At 37.3% G+C, this 22,902-nt stretch overlaps 1 protein-coding gene across 1 annotated transcript in view; it reads left to right on the plus strand.

Moving 5' to 3' along the window:
* LOC131190551 (dynein axonemal heavy chain 9-like) overlaps window positions 1–22,902 on the plus strand; it is a 171,435-nt gene that overhangs the window by 107,404 nt on the left and 41,129 nt on the right. Inside the window, exons 38-44 of the mRNA XM_058167887.1 lie at window positions 2,405–2,566; window positions 3,786–3,982; window positions 15,194–15,356; window positions 17,338–17,461; window positions 20,123–20,265; window positions 21,683–21,844; window positions 22,472–22,705. Of these exons, the coding sequence (XP_058023870.1) occupies window positions 2,405–2,566; window positions 3,786–3,982; window positions 15,194–15,356; window positions 17,338–17,461; window positions 20,123–20,265; window positions 21,683–21,844; window positions 22,472–22,705 (1,185 nt within the window). The remainder of the gene's footprint in view (window positions 1–2,404; window positions 2,567–3,785; window positions 3,983–15,193; window positions 15,357–17,337; window positions 17,462–20,122; window positions 20,266–21,682; window positions 21,845–22,471; window positions 22,706–22,902) is intronic.

A 22,902-nucleotide genomic window follows, 5' to 3' on the forward strand; every position in this document is an offset into this window, starting at 1 on the left:
TGTGTGTGTGTGTGTGTATATATATATATATATTTGTTTTCTGAGGTTATATATATATATGTATGTATGTATGTATGTATGTATGTATGTATGTATGTAGGTCTTTGGTTATTCGGGTTTTCTCCCGCGTAAAATTGGAAGTTTCTTGGCGACGTTTGGACGAAATCTCATTCGTCATCTTCAGGCTTCAGCTTCGTGCTTATGGGAGCAATGTGTGATCGCAGCTGTTTCTTCCTTTTTAACTGCTAGTGGGGGTTTGAACTGATTGGGTGGGAGCTTGGCTGTGCTCTGATTGGATGGGGGTTTTTTTGTGCTCTGATTGGCTGGGGGTGTGTCCTGTTTGGGTGGGGGCTTGGTTGTGCTCAGATTAGTCTGAGTTGCAGGGGGATTTGAGCTGGTGAGCTGCATTGCTGTTGTTTGGCTTCGTGTTTGTGGTCGTGCTACATCTTCATAGTGGGTGTCTGTCTGCTGTTTGTATGGATTGGAGCGGTTTGAAATGGCTAATGTTGCAGCTGCGGTCTGGCTTCTGGTCCTTGGTCGTGCTTCCTGATCAGTGTGGGTTTGGGTCTGCTTTCTGGGTGGATGTGTGGTGGTGACATCCTGTGTGGACCTCGTGAGTGTGGGTCTGATGTCATTCCTCGTGTTAGGGACTCGTTTGTCAATAAGGGTGGGTTTCCAAATGGCTGGTAGGCGGGAGGTATCATCTCACTTGTTCATGCTGTGTGGGCGTTTTTCTATCTCGATGGCTTCTCTGATTATTCTGTTGTTAAAGTGTTCAGTTTTGGTGATAGTTCTGGTCTTTTTGAAGTCAATATCGTGTCCTGTGGCTTTAAGGTGTTGGACCAGGGAAGAAGTTGGTTCCTCTTTTTTGACTGAGTTCTTGTGTTCTTCAATGCGTGCACTTATTCTTCTGTTGGTTTGTCCGATGTATGTGGTGGGGCAGGCGGTGCATGGGATTTCATATACTCCTTGATTTTCTAACTCAATTTTGTCTTTGGGGTTTCTTAGGATGGTGGATATTTTTTGGTTTGTGCAGAATGCTGTCTTGATGTTATGTTTGTGGAGGATCTTGCTGATTCTGTCTGTGGTGCCTTTTATATATGGGAGGAGGGCTGTGCCATTTTCTTGTTCTCTGTCTTGGATTTTAGTGGGGGGTTCTTTTTGAATTAGTTTGGTAATCTTATTTCTCTGGAATCCATTGGATGTTAGTACGTTTGTGAGAGTGTGTAGTTCGGTTTTTAGGTGTTGTTCGTCAGCTAAGCATTTTGTTCTGGAGATGAGTGTCTTGGCTACGGAGTTGATCTGTGCTGGGTGGTGGTGTGAGAGTACGTGCAGATAGCGGTTTGTGTGTGTTTTCTTCTGGTAGATGGTGTGTCCTAGGGAGCCATTGGGTTTCTTGTAGACTAAGACATCTAGGAAGGGAAGTTGGTCGCTGGGCTGTACTCGTGAGCTTTGATGTCATATCCCTCTTCACCCAAGTGCCAACCAAAGAAGAAACCAACAGAAGAATAAGTTGTTTTCTGAGGTTTTCGCGGGTATTTGTATGTAGGTCTTTGGTTATTCGGGTTTTCTCCCAGAAGCACGAAGCTGAAGCCTGAAGGTGACGAATGAGACTTCGTCGAAACGTCGCCAAGACACTTCCAATTTTACGCGGGAGAAAACCCGAATAACCAAAGACCTACATATATATATATATATATATATATATATATATATATATATATATATATATAAAAAAGAGCTGCAGTCTCTGTTGCAACTCAAATTCCTAAAACAAGTTCCTTCTTCTCTTTCAAAAATGGAAGCTTTTTTTTTTTAAAAAAAAGCTATTCTCTTTTTGTATAAATATATTATTACCATACCATAATTATTTTGTTTTTATTTGCAGTTTGTTCCTGAGTGTTAGTTGAAATGTAAAATCAGCCACTATGGAGCAATTTATCCTTAAATCTGAGAAAAGAATAAACATTTAAATTACTTCACATTGACTTGGTACCTCTCAATACAATTTATTTATGTTAGGTTAGTCTTGTTTTATTATCTATGATAATGTGATGAATTTTCATTTTACATTTTCAATATGGAGTGACAATTCTCATTATGATAATGAAATTAGAATTGGGTCAAATATTTATGTTAGGAAAGTGAAGATTAGGAACTTTTGTCATATCCACTTTTGTACATGTACTGATGCCTTATATATTTGCTTTCTTAGGATTATGCTATCATGTACAGAGACAGCTTAAAATGGATGGATGCCAGTTTAATGTATGTCACAGAAATCAAGAGTGGCATGGCAGACTGGAAGTAACATTACTCAGCAATAGCAGAACAACTATATGGATTGGTTGTGGTTGCATGGCTAATCCATCCAGAAAGCATCATCTGTATTTCTTTTCCTCAGGGTATTCTGTTTTCAACTCCTGAATGTTTGAAGACTCCTCAGGATTTGGTAAAGCTATATTTACATGAATCCAGTCGTGTTTACCGTGACAAGATGGTTGATGACAAGGATTTGATTGTTTTTGATAAAATGCAAGCAGAAGCAGTGAAGAAGTTCTATGATGTAAGTGTTCAATCACTTGCCAAAAACAAAATGGCTCATATGTGCATTAATAAGCAAACCTTATTAACCTTATAAGGCGCCTCATCATCATAAAGAAGAAATATCGCACAATTTAGAAACCATTTATATTTTCTAAACTGTTACGGGTGTTATGGGGCTTCCTGCTTCTCTATCCGGAAACTTTGAGATAAGATACTCCTTTGAAACATGTCTTCTACGGCTGACAAACAATCATTGCAAATCAATGCAAAAGAGAAGTATATGAAATGTGTGGTCTGCAAGGAGGTTTGGATGATGGGAAGATCCTAGGTATTATATTTTATCCATGCTTCTCTTTAGAGTTGAGAGACTTCAATGGCTAATGCTTGATGACATTTTTTTTTTAGACATTTTTATTTAATTATTTTTAAATAATTGCTACCAACCTGCCTTCCATTGAGGACCTGTATACTGCACGAATCAAGAAGAGGGCCGTGAAAATATTTGCAGATCCCTCGCATCCTGGACATAAACTGTTTCAACTCCTACCCTCAAAACGACGCTATAGAGCACTGCACACCAGAACAACTAGACACAAGAACAGTTTTTTCCCGAAGGCCATCACTCTGCTAAACAAATAATTCCATCAACACTGTCAGACTATTTACTGAATCTGCACTACTATTAATTGTTTCATAGTTCCCATCACCAATCTCTTTCCACTTATGACTGTATGACTATAACTTGTTGCTGGCAATCCTTATGATTTATATTGATATATTGACCATCAATTGTGTTGTAAATGTTGTACCTTGATGAACGTATCTTTTCTTTTATGTACACTGAGAGCATATGCACCAAGACAAATTCCTTGTGTGTCCAATCACACTTGGCCAATAAAAATTCTATTCTATTCTATTCTATTCTATTCTATTCTATTCTATTCTATTCTATTCTATTCTATTCTATTCTATTCTATGACATTTTTGTTTGCTTCATCCCTGCTAAACTGGAACACTGTTTTTTTATTTATTTATTTTGTCACAACAGTATACACAAGCATCAACATAAAACAACAACACATCATATGCATATATATAAGCAAAAGTATGCAATAACTATATTAATTTGATATAAGGAAACAATAGGACAGGAACGGTAGGCACTTTTGTGCTCTTATGCACGCCCCTTATAGTCCTCTTAGGAATGTAAAACTGTGTTTTACTTTTTCCCTTCTTAGGACATAGAGGAAACTTTGGAACAGACCAAGAAGATGAATATCTACTGCCATTTTGCAAAAGGGGTAGGGGAACCCAAATACATGCCTGTCCAGAATTGGGAATCATTGAGCCAGATTCTTGTGGAAGCTTTGGAGAACCACAATGAAATTAATGCTGCCATGAACCTGGTGCTGTTTGAAGATGCCATGAGCCACATGTAAGGGGAGTTTTGATTTTCAGATGACTTTTATTACTTGTCAACCCTTATCCCAAAATTTAAGGACTTTGTTTCAGTTGTAAGTGGGTTTTGTTCAAGAAATAAATAATCTAAGTGTGTTTTGAGCGCATGTACTTTAGAGCAGTACACTACCTTCAGCTTATTCTCTCAGCTGTTACAAATACTTCTTCCTTTAGAAACAGGTGCAAAGGGCAAACAGACTGTTTCTCCAATTCCAGGTAGCAAATTCAGTCATGTTCATAAAAGCAAACAATATGCACACTCCTTAGTTTTTGCTGCTTATATCTTTCTATTGGAGGTGAGGCAGTGGTGAAATCCACTTACCTTCGCTACCAATTCGGGAATGGGAGCGTGTGAGAGCACATGGGAGTGTGCTTTTTCTGAGCATGCGCAGAGAGTAAAAAAATGGGGTGTAATGATGTCCCGGTGGGTGGGCGGAGCCTCCCGCCACTGGTGCTACTAATTCAGTGAATTGGATAGAACTGGGGGGATTTCACTGCTGAGGTGAGGCATCCTTCCAATTCCCATGCCAGAGGGCCTTGCAATTTAATACAATTGCACTGCTGTGAGCGCTTCAGGGCTTTTATTCCATTTGGTTACTAGCAAGCATTTTATCTTCAGTAGCTGAATGTCAACCAGGTTATATTAGGACCTGGTATTCAGTGTTCAGAAGCAGGTCCCCATCGTGAATTTGCATGCTAGGCTTGTAAAATAAAATTTTCTTTCAGAGACTCTCTGCCTAGTGCTGAGGCCCCAGCTCTATTCATTCTAATAATACCCTTGTTCTCCCTTGAAAAGCAGACAATGTGACTAAGAACCAATTTGCATAACTCTTTATGGGGCTAAATTTTCAACCTGGGCAAAAGAGGGCTTGGAGTTTTCATCTGCCCAAATTGAAAATGCTTTCATTTGGCAGGGATCTATTTGTTTTTCTGTCTGTCTGTCATCTGTCTGTATCATCTATCGTTATCTATCTATCTATCATCTATCTATCTTTCTATCTATCATCTGTCTAAACTTTAGGTAGCAAAGGAAAAGTGAATAACATAATAATTGTAAAACCAACCAACCCAAACTAAGGTCTTGTCATTAAAAACCCCAACGTAAACCCCCCCCCATCCCTATCAGAGCACAAGAAACTAATAGCCTGTCTCCAAGCCAGTCTTCATAGTTTTTTAAAAGCCACTAAGCTTGGGGCTTTCTGTATCTCTGGGGGAGTCTTCTCCATAGGGTAGGTGCCATTAGAAAGAAAGCACATTTTTTGCACTCACTGGGTGAAAGTGTAGAGACAACTCTACCAGATCTGTTGGGATGGGCAGAAACCATGGAGGAAAATCAATCTTTCAAACAACTTGGCATCATGTTCCTCAAAGATGAAAATCAGCACATTGAATGGCACTCAGAAGCCTGCTAGGAGATAATGCAGCTCCTATAGAAATGAAGTTATGTGTGTATACTGTTATTGCCTAATACTACACATGCTGCTTCATCCTGGATCAGCTGAAATGTCTGAATGCTTTTCAAGGGCAGTCTCATGCAGAGCTCATGGCAGTAGTCCAGTCAGGAAGCTACAGCTGCCACATGCTATGGTGTATGTCTCAAATGCGAATGAATGATGGAAAATTGTCAGATATGGGGAGCCCTAAAATGCATAGTTGTTCAGTCTTATCAGGGTTGAGTTGAAGCTGGTTCCTCCCCATACAGTGCCCACAGAGTCTCCAGGCACTGCAAAAACACTTTCACTTGGATGGACCAGGACAGAGAGATAAAATTAAGTGTCATCAGTATACCAACAAAACTTAAACCCATGCCAATAGATAACTCATCCAGTAGTTTTGTTTGGATATTAAATAGGATTGGGGAGAGAATTGAAACTTGTGGCACCACACATGGCAGACTCCTAGGGCTATACTTCCCCCCATTAACACCATCTGAATGGTGGCCACAGAAGAAAGTGGAGAAGCACTGAAGAACAATGCTACCAACTCCCAACCTCTTCAGTTGGCTCTAAAGGGTATCAAAAATTACTCAGATATTAAGAAGGGAGAGAATGGGTAGCTAGTTCTGCCCTAAGCATACCAAAGGTGCTTCACAAGTATGATCAATGCTGTCTCGTTGTATTTTGCCCTGAACCCCAACTGCAATGGGTTCAGGTAATCTGTTTTCTCCAGTACCCTTGGAAATTGTTGGTTGTTCTCTTCTCAACAGCCTTCCCTAAAAAGGGTCCCTCTCTTGAGGATAGGGCTGACCATCAAGGAAGGCAGAACTACCCATTCTTGTAATGAGTCATTTTCCATCGTTTGAACTCATTTATGTGTCACTCTAACTAGCCAGGAGAGACATGGATTAAACACATAAGTAATAGAATTTAGCATTTGAAGAACCTCATCCACTTCCTTGGAAGTAATTGGGTCAAATTTAGTTCAGATAAGAGAACAAGACTGCATCCCAGATGAAGTCCAACTGAAAATGGATCTGAGTGTCTTTATCTGTCAAACATTGAGTCTAATCCTCGCAAGAACCCTACAAGGTGTTCTTCAATCTCTGCTTCTCCAGAAGGGAACAAGCCACCAAAGTCATCTGCTGGGCATTTATTTTCAGATACATTTAATACAAGCAGGGCAAAATAGTACCCGGATTGAAAAGCAATGGTACTGAAGCAGCCATAGTGATTTGGCCTCTGCTCATAATCTGGAAAATCAGCTGTGAGCATGGCCATCCATTTAAAATGTTCACAATGATCTTTTTATAGGTTCTACATTAGGAAAGATTATTTATTTAAACAGTGGGGGCCTTTTGCATGGCAGCTTCATGCTCCAACATTCTTAACCTAAGAATATGTAAAAATCTTTCTTATTCCTCTTCTAAAAAAGTTTGTTTAATGAATCTGTAAAAACAACAACCCACCTTTCTGTATTTTCCTGACACAATTTCTATCTCATTGATAGCATTAGCATATCTATAATATTTGGTTTTATTGTTTGTGTGTAAGTTTTGTTTTTAATGTTGGTTTATGCTGATTGGGAAGCTTCTGTTTATTAAAAAAAAATCTCCTTCAAACTTCATATAGTATGAATTGAACGTTAGACACAGAAGATAGAATTCTTAATCCTCAAATCAGTGAGGACTGTGCTCAGAAGTTGATAGCCATCTTTATCAATCAGCAAAAGATTGCTCTGCATGTCCTCATCCTTAATAACTACTGGATTTTGTCAGAATTGCTTGAGAACAATTTCTTGGTATGTAGGTAGTCAGATATTGGCAATATTATGTATCACAAGAATGGCAGGGATGGAAAACGAAAGTGTTACAATTCTCTGTTTGCTGTTTATTGCTGAAGGCCAGCTGGAAATTTTTTTTAAACATTGTAATGAGAAGGGAGAAGAGATCGAGATATTGAGACTGATTTAAAAAAAAAAAGACTTAAAAGGTTTATACGTAATATTAGCCGGGACCAATTTTAACTTAAAGAAGATAATACCGGACTGAACAGAAACAGGAGAGCTCTAATTATAAAAGCAAGTAATCAATCAATTCCCTGTTATTTTTTTTTTTAAGTTTTGGATCTGACTTCAAAGTGAAAATGGCGATCGTTCTTTAATGAGCTACACAGTTGAAAACGAAAGTGTTACAAGTCTCACTGTCTGTTGTTTATTGCTGAGGCCAGCTGGAAAATTTTTTTTTAAACATTGTAATGAGAAGTGAGAAGAGATACTGAGACTGGGGAAAAAAAAGACTTAAAAGGTTTATACGTAATATTAAGTTAAAGAGAAATTTTAAGAGATGGCAGCAAAACAATTAAAGTCAACTGCTACAAAACTCCAGGAACATTAACACCGGAGTCTCTCCAGCACATACAGCAGATACAAAATCACTAAATTTGGAAGCACTTCAGGATAACCTGAAAGAATTTATGAAAGAATCTCTTAACGATGCTATGAATTGGCAAACTTCCCAGATAGAGGATAAGTTTAAATTAATTACAGAAGAAATGTCAGAGATGAAAAACAGATGTTAGAAATTCAGACTGGAAATAAAGAAGTTAAAGAAGGTTTGGTGTCAGCAGTACAGGGTCTGGCATCAAATGTGATTTTATTGGAGCAGGAAGTAGAAGAAATAAAGAAAGTTAATTTAAAATTGGAAAATGAGATTGAGGCAGTTCAAAGTAAAATGGATAAAGTTGATGATGAAATTGTTTTGGTACAATATAGAGCAATGGAACTTGCTTTACGAATCCGTGGACTAAAAGAATGTAAAATGAGAATTTGAAGCAAATTTTTCGGAGGCCTTTGCAGAGATTTTGGCAGTTCGGCCAGTAGATGTGGCATTTTATATTGATAAAATTTATCGTGTGAATTCCTGGATAGCAAGACAAAGAAATCTTCCCAGAGACATTGTTATTTATTTTACTACTAGAACAGTGAGAAATGAGATTTTACAAGCTTTTTAAAGGAGACAAGATTCAAGCAGCCGCCAAGATATTATAATACTAAAGGAAATTCCCCCCAAAATGTTGAGAGGTAGGAAGGAGTTTGCTTTTTTGGTGAACGAACTTAAAAAACGTCAGATTGAGTATAGATGGGACATCCCAATTGGTATAATAGTTTACTATGAAGGGAAAGCACATCGTCTTAATACAGTCAGTAAAGCACAAGAGTTTTATGCTTATGTGCTTAAGGCTGAACTCCACCATCTCCGGATGGTAGGAGAAAGGAAGGTGAAATTAAAGAAAAAGAAGTGATAGTAATGGAAGAAGACCGTTTACAAGCGTTGGATGTGTCTAAGATGGGATCAGAGATTCCAAAAGAGCCAAGGATGACAAGAGCAGCTGTCAAACGCAAGGAACAAGAAGAAAAGGCTCAACAGGCTCAATCTGCTATTACCAAGACGGAAACAGTGGGAGGAGCAAGGCCCAAAGAAAGATATGATTTGCGGCTGGTGCTTCAAAAGTTTCCGATTGCTGATAATGGCAATTAGACTTTTATCTTGGAATGTCAATGGATTAAACTCACCACAAAAGAGAAGAAAGATATTTCATTATTTGAAGCAATTTAAAATGACATTGTATGTTTACAAGAAACACATATTAGAACATTAGACCAGAAATATTTGATAAATTCAAATTGGGAATACATTTTGTTGCATCTGCTACAGAAAAGAAGAATGGACTAGTTGTTTATATAAAGAGTAATTTATCTGCAACATTAATTGAAGCGGATAATCAAGGAAGATATATTGCTATTGAACTTTTATTGGAAGGAGAAAATACTTTTAATAGGAGTTTATGCACCAAATCAACAACAAGAAAAATTTTATAAGTTTTACATAAAAGAATAACATCTTGGGATTATAAAACTTATATATTAATGGGTGATTGGAATGGAGTGATGGATACCCAGAAAGATAAAAGAAGTCTTAGAAATATTTCCAATCGTGTAAAACTGCCAAAGGCATTCTTTGATTTGATGGAAGATTTAGAATTGAGAGATGTATGGCGAGAACGCAATGAAAAGAGAGAGATTTTACATTTTTTCTGACAGACATCAATCTTTTCTAGGATTGATTTCATTTTAATTACTAATGATTTGTTTTTCAGAGTGAAGAAGACAAAATTTGTTCTAGAACCTTGTCTGATCATAGCCGGTATGGATTGAGTTAGATCGGGAAAAAGAGGCCAGGAGGTCGTGGAGGATGAATGAGAACTTGTTTAAATATGAACAAAATGTAAATGAATGTAAAACTCTAATGAAGGAATTTTTTTCTTTGAACATGGATAAAGGGACACCTATAGAGATAGTTTGGGACACCAGTAAAGCTTATATGAGGGGAATTTTATTAGAGATGAATAATAAATATAGAAATAGACTGCACAAAAGGCGAAAAGAACTAGAAGAGGAAATTAAAAGGAAGGAGCAGTTATTGGTAGGCAATCCAGGAGATAGTAAAACAAAAGAGTCAATAAATATATTAAGAGGTCAATTTAATATGTTAATGGCAGATCAGGTGGCAACTAATTTACAATATGTAAGACATAATTTGTTTAATAATTCTAATAAACCTGGAAGGTGGTTAGCATATTTATTAAGAAAGAAACAGAAACGACGTATAATTGATAAAATAGAATATAGAGGTAAGGAAGTATATCAGCAAAATTTGATTAAAAAAGCTTTTTTAGAATATTATACTAAGTTATATTCTAGAGATGTGATTAGTGATAAAGATATAGATAGATATTTACAGGACCACGGTATTTTAGAAATTACAGTAGATCAAAGGAAGAGTTGAATCAATTAATTTCTTCAGAGGAAATAGTGTTTGCAATTAAGCAGCTTAAAGCGAATAAAGCACCAGGTACAGATGGCTTGACAACTACTTATTATAAAAATTTACAAAATGAGATGATTGTACCACTTAAGGAGTTATTTAACAGAATACAAAGGGGAGGAGAAGCTCCTCCTTCATGGAGGACAGCTTTTATTTCATTAATACCTAAAGAAGATCGAGATGGTGTTAAACCAGAGAATTATAGGCCAATATCGCTTTTAAATACTGATTATAAGATATTTGCTAAGATACTAGCGAATAGATTGATGCCACTGATGAATCAATTAATTCATAATGACCAATCAGGATTTATTAAGGGGAGACAGATGAGATATAATATGAGACAAATTGTAAATTTACTTGAATATTTGGAAGGAAACAGCCAGGTTTCAGCAGCATTCCTCTTTTTGGATGCGAAAAAGCTTTTGATAGATTGGATTGGCAGTTTTGTTTAAAGTAATAGAAAAATGCAATTTGGGGATTATTTTATTCAAGCAATTAAGGCTATATATCAAAAGCAAACAGCTCAAATAATAGTAAATGGTGGATTAACAGAATCTTTCAAGATTGAGAAAGGGACTAGACAAGGATGTCCCTTGTCACCATTATTATTCATTCTAACTTTGGAAATATTATTGAGTAAGATACGTGGTTTAGATCGAATAAAAGGAATTAGAATTAAAAATCAAGATTATAAATTAAGAGCGTTTGCAGATGATTTGGTTGTTTCTTTATCTCAACCAATACATTCAGCTGTATATTTGATGGAGACAATTGATCAGTATAGTAAGGTATCTGGGTTTAAAGTGAATCAACAGAAGACAAAATGATAATTAAAAATATGAATACACATCAGAGGAAGAATTAGAAAGAATAACTGGATATGAAGTAGTTAAAAAGGTTAAATACTTAGGAGTATACATTACAGCATCGAATGTAAAATTATATAAAAACAATTATGAGGTATTGTGGGGAAAAGTAATTAAAGAAATGGAGAAATGGAAGAAGTTACAATTATCATTGTTGGGAAGAGTGGCAGCTATAAAAATGAATGTTTTGCCTAGATTTTTATTTTTGTTTCAAATGATTCCAATTTTGAAGAAAGATGCAAATTTACAAGAATGGCAAAAGGATTAATAAATTTGTATGGAAGGGTAAAAAACCGAGGATAAAGTTAAAAATAATGCAAGACGTTAGGGAAAGAGGGGGTTTAAAAATGCCTAATTTGAAATTGTACTATGATGCAGTTGTTTTAACTTTAATTTCTGATTGGATTAATTTAACAGAGGAAAGGATTTTGAATATAGAAGGTTATGGTTTGTTATATGGATGGCACGCATATGTAATATATGACAAGAAAATTGATAAGACATTTAAGAATAATATGGTCAGAAGTGCGTTGTTGAGGATTTGGAAAAAATATCAATATAAGTTAGATGGAAAGATACCAATATGGACCATCCCCAGACATATGATAGAGAATATAAATATATTACAAAAAATGGAAGTTATCACTTACAAAGAGCTTTTGACTATGGAAAAAGGGGAATTACAGTTGAAATCTAGGGAGAAATTGAGGATGAAGGGAGAAATTATACATGGTTCCAGTATGGACAATTGCAATCTAGATGGAAAATAGATCAGAAAATTGGTATAAGGCAAAGTGATGATAATCTGGTAAAACAAATAAAAGATCAAGGTCAACAGCATATAAAGAGATTATATAATGTATTGGTTGAAATTGATTCAGAAATGGAGTTGGTTAAAGATTGTATGGTAAAATGGGCACAAAATTTTCAACAACCTATAATGTTAGAAACATGGGAAAAAATTTGGGTGAGGAATGTTAAATTCATGCAAGCACAAAATTTAAGAGAAAATTTTTATAAAATGTTTTATAGATGGCATTTAGATCCTAAAAAACTGTCATGTATGTATCCAAATGTGAAAGCAAAATGTTGGAGATGTGATTGTGAGGATGCTACCTATTATCATATATGGTGGACTTGCAAAAAAGTTAAAGCCTTTTGGATTAAAATATGGTGGATTATGCAGAACATTTTGAAAAAGAAGATCAAGATTGTTCCACAGTTCTTTTATTAGGAATAATCTCAGATTGCACTGTTATAGAGACAAAACTGATTCTGAATTTAATAACTGCTGCAAGATTATTGATTGCACAATATTGGAAGAAAGAAGACTTACCTACAATTGGAGAATGGATTAGTAAAGTATCAAATTTAGCAGAAATGGCAAAATTTCTGCCTACTTGAAAGACCGTACACAAGAAAAATATATCTTAGAATGAAGGAAGTGCATTGATTATATTCAAAATAAGTATCAGATTAAAAAATATCAATTAGTTTTTGAGTGAAGTTAGGAATTATTATGTATTAGTTTAAGAAAGAAGGGAATTGATAGTGTGATGGTGTGAAATGGAATATGTTTTATGTTATATTTTAGATTATGTTTGTTAGTTACAATACCCTGTATTCTGTTCTGGGAAGTCTCGGGGAAGGAGGCGGGAAGGGAAGACTATAAATTGATTGGTTGCCATTGTACAGGAATAATGGTAGAATTAAACAAGTTGGAATGGTGTAATGTCGGGACTGCTCGGCAAACACTCCCGAAGGAAAGGGTAAGGAAAGAGGAGTAAAGAAGGAAGAAAGTAGGTAGGTAGGTGGGTAGGGAGGAAAGAAGGAGGAGAAGAAAGGATAGGAGGAGGAGAAGAAGGAGAAGATAGAGGTTAGAAAGGATGGTAGTGAGAAGTGGGAAAGAGGAGGGAAGTAGGAAAGCGAGGAGAAGGTGGTGGGGAAGTTTAAGAAGGATGAGAAGGGAAGAAAGGATTAAAGGGGGGAGTGGCAGTCGAGCAGCCCTGACTGAGTATAATTTGAGTATAGGACTGATTGTTGGATAAGTGATTGTATTGTACACTGGTCAAATTGTGGGAATTATTATGGAAAAATAAAAAAATTTTGCAAAAAAAAAAAAAAAGAATGGCAGGGATGGAAGAGATAGTTTTCTTGTGTGTGTGTATTTTACATGTGTATTATTATACACATACACTTGTGTGTGTATGTGTATACTCATTATGAGACAAATTCTTTCCAGGCATCAGGGGGAAAAGACATGGAGTCAAGATAGAAAATTTCTCTCTGATGTTTCCATGTCAAAGGGAATCATCTGAAATGAGAGGATGTTTGACTGCATTCACATCTTTACTACAATAACAAGATTTCCATGTACAGGAAACTGCGTAACCAGGTTCCCATTCTCATAGATATTGCAACTTGGTTAATTAGAAACAGTCTTCAATCTTCCCAGTCAACATGGGAAAACAGAGATCAGAGCATACCTCTCCCCCACCCCGTCTTCTCAAGAAATATGAAAATGTTCAGAATTTACATGAACATCTTTGCCACAACACTGATTTGTAGATTATTCATAGCTTATTTTAAGTTCTGGTCATAATCAGGGAAGGGTGGTTACCTAATTCATGAACGGAAATGAGCAATCATGTTGAATTCAAAGGTTGTTCACTGAACCCAGGCTATTTTTCTGCTATTGGATATATATATCTTTGCCTGGAAAAAAAAATACCAAGGTAGGCATTGGTACATTAACTAGGTTTTGTATCTGAATCAGATAAAACCAACCAGATGAGCCTCTTTCTGAAAAGTGGGGTTATGGCAAGTGCCCATCACTCTCCAGAATGATAAAGCAACAAGTTGAAATAATTGTGATAAATACAGATGCCACATGGTGGGCAGCAGGCAAAATAAAGGGGAAAAAACACCTCAGAATCTGATGACTTTACTGCAGCTGTGAATTCCTGACACAAGGACAAAATGAGAATTAATGGGTGATTGCCATCTCTCAGGAAGTTACTCTTTCATGATTTCTGCTTTTTTGGTTTCCAAGTCAGGACTTTACCCATTAAGAAATATCCCCCTAATCCTAAGAAAACAAACAAGCAGGCTTCTGAGATGAGAAATACTGTATATCTGCAGTATATTTTGGACATTGACTAACTGAAACATTGGCTAACTGAAACTCTTTTGACAAGATCTAGCAGACGTGTAAATTTAAAAGATATTTTAAGGAGACTCAACTGACCATAATTAAGTTGGTGTATCAACACCATGTCAAAGATTAATTGATATGGCTAAAATGGGCATTAAAAATTAGTTTGGGAGGAAAAAGAAGTCGTCAAAACTCACAAGACCACTGAATTGAAACTGATAAGGAGGTTTCTAATTGTCAGCCCTTCAGGAGGCCAGGTCAGAAGTCAGACCCCACAAGGATTATAGGAACTTTATTGTTGTAAGATATAATAAACAGAATCTTAAAAGCCTGTCAGAGGTTTCTTCTACCCCCTCTTATATCAAACAGGATGAAGGCAGGGTTATCTCGAATTTCTTTCGTCTCCCATCTTCTTTCCAAGGACTAAGTTGAAGATTACTTAAGAGCCATGGTCATACAGTAGTTAGAATGCAGTTCTGCAAGGCTAACTCATTGCCCACTCCAGGAGTTCAATTCTGAGCAGCTCAAGGTTGACTCAGACTTCCACCCTTCTGAGGTCGGTAAAATGAAGACCCAGATTGTTGGGGAAAATATGCTGACTCTGTAAACCACTTAGAGAGGGCTGTAAAGCACTGTGAAGCAGTACATAAGTCTAAGTGCTATTGCAATTTCTGGCATATCTTGTTTCATATTTTCTTTGTTCTCCTCTATGCTAATCAAGACACATAATGATTTAAGATTTTGCAAGGTTTGAATCTAACGGATTAGTCCATGCGCCACATATTGATATTATTCCTCAGAAGAAACATTAGATGTGAAAGGATTGTGTATCTTTTTGTTTAGTTGCAGAATCAACCGTATCCTGGAATCTCCCAGAGGGAATGCTCTGCTAGTGGGTGTTGGCGGAAGCGGCAAGCAGAGTCTGACAAGATTGGCAGCTTTCATTAGTTCTCTGGAGATTTTCCAAATCACCTTGAGGAAAGGCTATGGGATTCCTGATCTGAAGGTGAGAGGCTTATAACCAAGAAGAGCCTAACCATAGGTTCTATTCTAGTAGGGTTTGAAATGTGGCAAGTAGTTCTTTGAATTATACCTGGAAGCCAACTGGAACCAGTGCATTCACAGAGCTTGGGCATTACCTGAGCAAGGTGTGATTGACCTATCACTGATTGTGCCACTACATTCTATACAAAAGGTAGCTTCTGAATAGATTTCAAGGGCAGCTCCATGTAGAATGCATTGCAGTAGTCCAACTATAAGGTGACTAAGACATGAGCGACTGTGAGAAGGGCCTTTTAGTTCAGAAAAGATACAGTAGTACACAAGGTGAATCTGTGCAAAAGCTCTCCTGTCTATACTTCTCACCTGCTGTCTTCAAGCAGAACCCCCTGATTCCAGGAGCAACCCCAGATTATTCACTAGACCCAAATGGGAAAAGATGCCCAATCAGGGCCAAAGATAGAAGGTCCTCAGTATTGGGAGGCTTAAACACACAACCATTCAGTCTTGCTAAAAGTGAGTCTGAGCTTATTCCTACATCCCCAAACTCTCATTGCTTCCAGGTATTGGGACATGAGGTTGAACATATAGCTCAGCCAATTCCAGGGATGATATGCATAGCTGAGTACTATTATCACACTGATGATGCCTTATCATGAATTGATGGATGATTTGTTTCTGCGACTTCATGTAAATGTTAAATTAATAAATACTGTAACAGAACTATAACTATAATCATAAACAAAATTGCTTGCACTTGCTATAGTGAATGCCATGATAGAGTAGTCACTATAATGCATTAGTATTTGTAGAAAAATTAAAATCTCTGAGTTTTCAGAATGTGGTATAATCACAACACTGAAACAGTTGTGGAAAATGATGACATTAACATTTTATGTCACGTTCATATAACAGCTACTTGCCACCTGGAATGCAACACAGCAGGTATAAGAATAATCAAAAGAAAAGTAAAGAATAATTTTTGCGGATGTGGCAATACCCAGGGACAACAGAACTGAGCAAAAAGACTTGGAAAAAGTTACAGAATCTAGAGAGTTAACAATCAAAATAGATTATGGAAAAGATTTTGCAGTCATCCCTATAGTTATTGGTGCATTAGGCAGTATAACAAACACACACATTTTTACAGGAACGAAATATTTTGACTATATTAATTGCAGATTTACAAAAAAAGCACATTGTACATGTTACATTTTAATGCCACTTTAATAATTCTAGTTTCCTATCTGGGACTTGAATTTCTAAAGAACATCAGTCAAAATTTTGATTATTCCTCCTCCTCCTCCTCCCCCCCCCATCCAGGAATATATATAACTATGTTACGTCAGAGAATATGTAAGGGAGGTTTACTCGAAAGTTATTCTGGGTCACAATCTGTAAATGGTAAACTAAACTTGTTGAGCAATAATGCTCAGCTGGAACTTTCCCAGGAAGGGTATTTTCATATAAGAGTGTCTCTTTCTCCTTTGCTTTGTGAGGTGATCTAGGACTATGGTGGCGATAAACTTCTTTAATGTTTAATTCAGAATACCTGATTCTGCTCTAAGTTCACCTAAGAATGATAGCAGAACAAATTAGCAAGGAAATTTGAATTTAGCACCTTTTGCATTAAAAACCAAGGTTATGAAGATGTGTTTAAGAAACATATGAAAGTTCTAAAAGAGAGAGAGAAAAAGTTTACATTACTGTAGTAGGGTTTGGCCTCCTAATGAAAAGGACTTTATACAGATACTTTAATGAGAGTTACAGTATATTGGTATACAGAATGTGTTTATGTTTTTCCTTCAAATATAATTGTTATGTGTATAGCAATGAACCTCATGATCAGCAGTGTGATTTTAAAGATGTGGAGTTGACTCTGAGAAATGAATGAATTTTGAATGTAATAGTACTCAAGATGACTTGAGTCTCCTCTTATAGCTGTTATCCAAAAATTAGAGTCTGAAATATTCATGTACTTCTTACAGGCTGACTTAGCAGCACAATGTATTACAGCAGGAATGAAGAATGTGGGCACTGTCTTTCTTCTGACTGATACTCAGCTAGCTGACGAGAGATTCTTAGTTCTGGTAAATGACTTGCTAGCTTCAGGTATGTATTAATAATAATTTAAATTTCATTTACAGGAAAAAGGAAAGTAGAGTTGTGAACAACTTGCCCCAGAATGTCTGAGTTCACACAACAGGCTGACTAGATTAAAATGGGGTTGGTTGGGTTGTGGTTCAGCATGTTGTGGGAACCTGGCCTTTGGATTAGTACGTTGTGTGCCCCAGGTATTATGTTGAGTATTTAACTGAGGATAGGGCCATGATGGCAAACCTATGGGACGTGTGCCACAGGTGGCACACATAGCCATATCAATGGGCACACAAGCTCAGCTCTGCCATGCATGCGCATGCTGGCCAGCTGATTTTTGGTCTTTCTAGACCCACCAGAAGTAGGGAAACAGGCTGTTTCTGGCATTTCTGGGCGGGTGGGGAAGGCTGTTTTTGCCCTCCCCAGACTCTTAGAGAGGCCCTGGAAGCTGGGGACAGCAAAAAACGGGCCTACTGGGCCATCACATGCCAGGAGCGGGGGGGAAGGGGGATGTTGCACATACTTGCATGGGGGCAGGGTGCATAAAATTATGGGTGTCGGCACACACGTGACCCCCCTGTCCCCCCTCCTGGCACGCGATGGCAAAAAGGTTAGCCATCACTGGGCTAGGGCATAGGATCTTGTGTGACTATACCATGAAGCTAGTAGTTGTATACAATGAATTTACATGTAATTCCAGCTTCTATTCCAGCACCATTATTTGTCATGTAGCAATTTCCATCACCCTTTCTCTGTTTATATGCATATGCATTACTAGTTAGAATTCTAAATTTGGGACAGTCCACTTGGGGTATCAGTTCCCACTTCCTGATCAGTGCAGAATCCAAATCAAAGCATCATAGACAAGTGGATGGCTAGACTTGCTTGAATATCTGCCTCTCTGGTAATAAGTTCTAATGTCAAGCTGCTCTTCAAAAATCTGGAATCTGCCTTGCTGCAATTTAAATCCATTATCCTCTGGCACAATAAAGTATAGTTCCTGATCTTCCACATGAAAGCTTTTCATGTATTTGAAAAGTGGTATCATATATTTGTTCACTGTTCTCTTGTAAAGGCTAAACATTCCCAGCTACTTCAGTCTCTCTCTTCATAAAACTTAATTTCTAAGCAACGTGCTTCTTTAAACCAATTCGGGTTTGTCTGAATTCAAATATACTTCCAAAATGTGAGGCGGGGTTTAACTAATTCTAAAGTGAAACAATTCTTTACTTCTTAATTTTTAACTACCAATTCTATTTAGAGTTGTATGTAACATTTAACAAAATTGAAACCGTCTATATCTAAACAATAAAGAATCCATCATGAGATCTAAAACAATAGGCATCAACATTAAGCCATCCGTGACAATAAGCTAACAAATATCAATCAATAACAATTCAAATAAAACATAATACCTATACCACTACATCTATAACAGTAGCATATTAAAAAATAAGGCAACATTCAACCTCCAAAGACCATCAGGAATTATTTAGTGTTTAATATTTTCTGGAAGACCATACAATTAGGGCAAATCTGATACCTGAAGGGATGCTGTTCTATAATACAGATTCTACATAGGAAAGGCCATCAGACTGAATTTTATTCTCCAGTAGCCACTAACTCAAACTGCTCACTCAGAAAGGAATAGAGCCATTGAAACTTTTTCCCAGTCTCCAATCTTGTAAGCAGTCATGACTCATGATATCAAATTCCATTGAGAGATTCAGGAGGGGTGGAAGCACGACCCGCATCTAAATGTGGAGAAAAGTAATTTGTGTGATCAATAATGTTTCTGTTTCACATTAAGCCTTAATATTGACAGAAAAGGATTCAGTCAATCCATTTTTTCTGGAGGCCTTTGTAACTACCAAGCTACTATCATCTATACCAGGGGTCTCCAACCTTGGCAACTTTAAGACTTGTGGACTTCAACTCCCAGAATTCCTCAGCCAGCTTTGCTTTGCTAGCTGAGGGAGTTGAAGTCCACAAGCCTTAAAGTTGCCAAGGTTGGAGACTTCTGATCTATACCACCATCTCAAGAAAGGGAAAGTTGAATATCAGATGATAGTTGTCATAATTGATAGGGAGGGTCTTGTGAAAAAGCCTATCTCCCAGATCCAGCAAGACATATTCTCATCTATGTCTCCTGAAGGAGCCAAGTACAGCAATCATAGAAGGCAGAAAATCTGCTAGGTAGCACCTATTGGCATCCGCAGGCCAAAAAGAGACCCAGCTAACATTGCAGGATGTTGTCCCAGTCACAAATGCAGAACGGGGACTCAGGAAAGTGAAATCTGTGATATGTTATTAACAAAGCAGCCACAGTATACAACTTCTAGTCTGGAAGATGCCCTCAACCACATAAATATAGTGGTTATTGAACAATATTGTTTTGTTCTGTTTCTGCCTTAGTTAGAGGTCAACAATGATAGTTTTCAGCAAGTTTTCCATTGTGTGATAGAGATGTATCATCTTTTTCATTTCTTAATTCCTTTGTCTTCTCTGCCCTTATATTTCTTCACTTATCAGGTGAACTTATTACAAAGCCCTTGGAAATAAAAGAAATGAATTTGTTTACTTCTCTCAACAGCCTTTTCCTTCATCCTCAGCAAGGTATGGAATGCTGCAGGTATGGAATTTTGTGACAAATCCAATGTTATCTTGTGTTTCTAGGAGAAATTCCTGATCTTTTTCCTGATGAAGAAGTAGAAAATATCATAAGTAATATGAGGAATGAGGTAAAAACTCATGGTCTGATGGATACGAGGGAGGCCTGTTGGAAATTCTTCATTGATCGAGTTAGACGACAACTCAAGGTAGGACCTGTTCTTTTTTGTTCTGTGATGTTTCTGAAGATGATATTTATAAAATTTATCTCCAATCAATGAAGTGTTGGTGCTCCAATCAATGCTGTATTTTTTTTTGGGGGGGGGAGGAGGAGGAAGAGAGATATCTGTATCTTGGATAACACAAGAATAATAACCGCACTTTTATGCAAGAAAAATAATAGAGACTAGGCTGAGCTGCTGTGCTTTACTGTTTCTGGGTTGCTCTTTTTGTTGGAAAGGTGACTTTAGTGGTACCTACACTGGCATCTGCACAAGTTTCTGACTATACCAATAGTCAGCACTGAGACTTAGATACCGCTTCAGAGTGTTTTACAACATTCTTTAGGGAGTTTACAATGTGGCTTCTCATTTTACTGACCTTGGAAGGATGGAAGGCTGAGTCAACCTCGAGCTGGCAAAGTTGGCTGGCAATATTGCATTTCAACTGCTGTGGGACCATGACTAGAAAGACCATCTGCAAAAACCATGTAGATAGTGAGGGATTTCTCTGTGTTCCCATTTTGTGGATCATTCTTTGCCAATAAGAAACTAACCTCAGTATTGCTTGTCTCTGACTTGGTTCCCAAATATGCAAGCATGGCGCTTTTGTTCTTTGACTTTCCTCCTGGTGGGATGCAGTTAGTTAGGTCCTAAGCTTTGCCTATCTCTATTTTGTGCTTCAAAAAAAATCACTTTTCTATTTCAATTGTAAAACCCTGCTTCACTAATAACTGCTCCGGGAATATTCTCACTCTCAAGAATGCTCACGTGTACAAGCAAATGCTTTCATTTGAACCATTTTGAGCCATGCATCTTTGAAAAACATTAGAATAGCTTGAAAGCTTTGGAAGTCATAAAGCAAAGGCCTTCTTCCCCCATAATTCTGTTCGCATTATTTTCCTCATTTGCCTTCCATTGAGGACCTGTATACTGCATGAATCAAGAAGAGGGCCGTGAAAATATTTGCAGATCCCTCGCATCCTGGACATAAACTGTTTCAACTCCTACCCTCAAAACGACGCTATAGAGCACTGCACACCAGAACAACTAGACACAAGAACAGTTTTTTCCCGAAGGCCATCACTCTGCTAAACAAATAATTCCCTCAACACTGTCAGACTATTTACTGAATCTGCACTACTATTAATCGTTTCATAGTTCCCATCACCAATCTCTTTCCACTTATGACTGTATGACTGTAACTTGTTGCTGGCAATCCTTATGATTTATATTGATATATTGATCATCAATTGTGTTGTAAATGTTGTACCTTGATGAACGTATCTTTTCTTTTATGTACACTGAGAGCATATGCACCAAGACAAATTCCTTGTGTGTCCAATCACACTTGGCCAATAAAAATTCTATTCTATTCTATTCTCATTGCTTGTTCTACTTTCCTCAGGTGGCACTTTGCTTTTCTCCAGTGGGGAACAAACTGAGAGTTCGTAGCCGGAAGTTCCCAGCCATTGTCAACTGTACAGCAATTGACTGGTTCCATGAGTGGCCTCAGGAAGCTCTGGAGTCAGTCAGCCTGCGCTTCTTGCAAGGGACAGAAGGAATTGAGGTAAGTGACTATTAGGAGCATGACAAATGCTTTCCCTCAACTGCAAGGCTGAACAGCTGTTTATTTTGTAAGGCAAATCTGGTGCTTCTGGCACCTTATGGCTGCAGGCAAAGAGGAAAATCTACCTCACCCCTTCTTTACATAAGTAGTGTGTACTTATGTGCAGATGTTTTCCAGCAGTGTGATGAGGTGATTCAGGTGTTAGACTAGGACTGTGGAGACTGAGGTTCAAGTCCAACCTCAACTACGGAAGCTCCCAGATTATTGTTTTTTGGGAAAAATATAAAAAGAGGAAGGCCAATGTAATCTGCTTTGAGTTCCTAAAAGAAAAGTGGGGTACTAATTAGACAAACACTACATGCATAAAATTGATATTTTGCAGTTACAAATTATTTGGTGCAATCTAACCAAGTTTCACATATATCAAAATCAGGAAATTCTTGAAAAAGAGTTTCATGTGTTTTCTACAATATTATGTATTTCAATTTGGTAATCAATGCTTTATGTAAGACATATCCATGAAACTTAGCCAAACTGCTTTTTTATTCACTTTGAAATAGTTTCTCTTTTAACATTGTTCTTGTTGTCATTGTCATCATCATCATCATTATCGTCATTGTGAACAAGCCTCCTGTGAAAGAATCTATCAGCAAGTTCATGGCTTATGTTCATACCAGTGTTAATGAGATGTCTTATTCTTACCTGACTAATGAACGTCGTTATAATTACACCACCCCCAAGTCGTTCTTGGAGCAAATCAAACTGTATCAGAATTTGCTGCTTAAAAAGAGAAAAGAACTAACAGCAAAGATGGAGCGACTAGAAAATGGCCTACAGAAGCTCAGCAGCACATCAGCACAGGTGAGAAGGATCCTGTTTTAGCTGGAAGGCTGGAGACTTATGCAAAAATTCTAAAGCGAACTAAAGAATGATCTGTGCAATGCTAGCGGAGAGATATTTGCATTTGGCTGTATGAGCTTTTGTTGGATTTCATGGTATTGTCATGTGAGTTGTAGTGAGATGTTAATAAGCAGGTAACCTTTTCAATTGGAGGGACA

Source organism: Ahaetulla prasina, chromosome 2 (genome assembly GCF_028640845.1).
Source record: "Ahaetulla prasina isolate Xishuangbanna chromosome 2, ASM2864084v1, whole genome shotgun sequence".
NCBI lineage: Eukaryota > Metazoa > Chordata > Lepidosauria > Squamata > Colubridae > Ahaetulla > Ahaetulla prasina.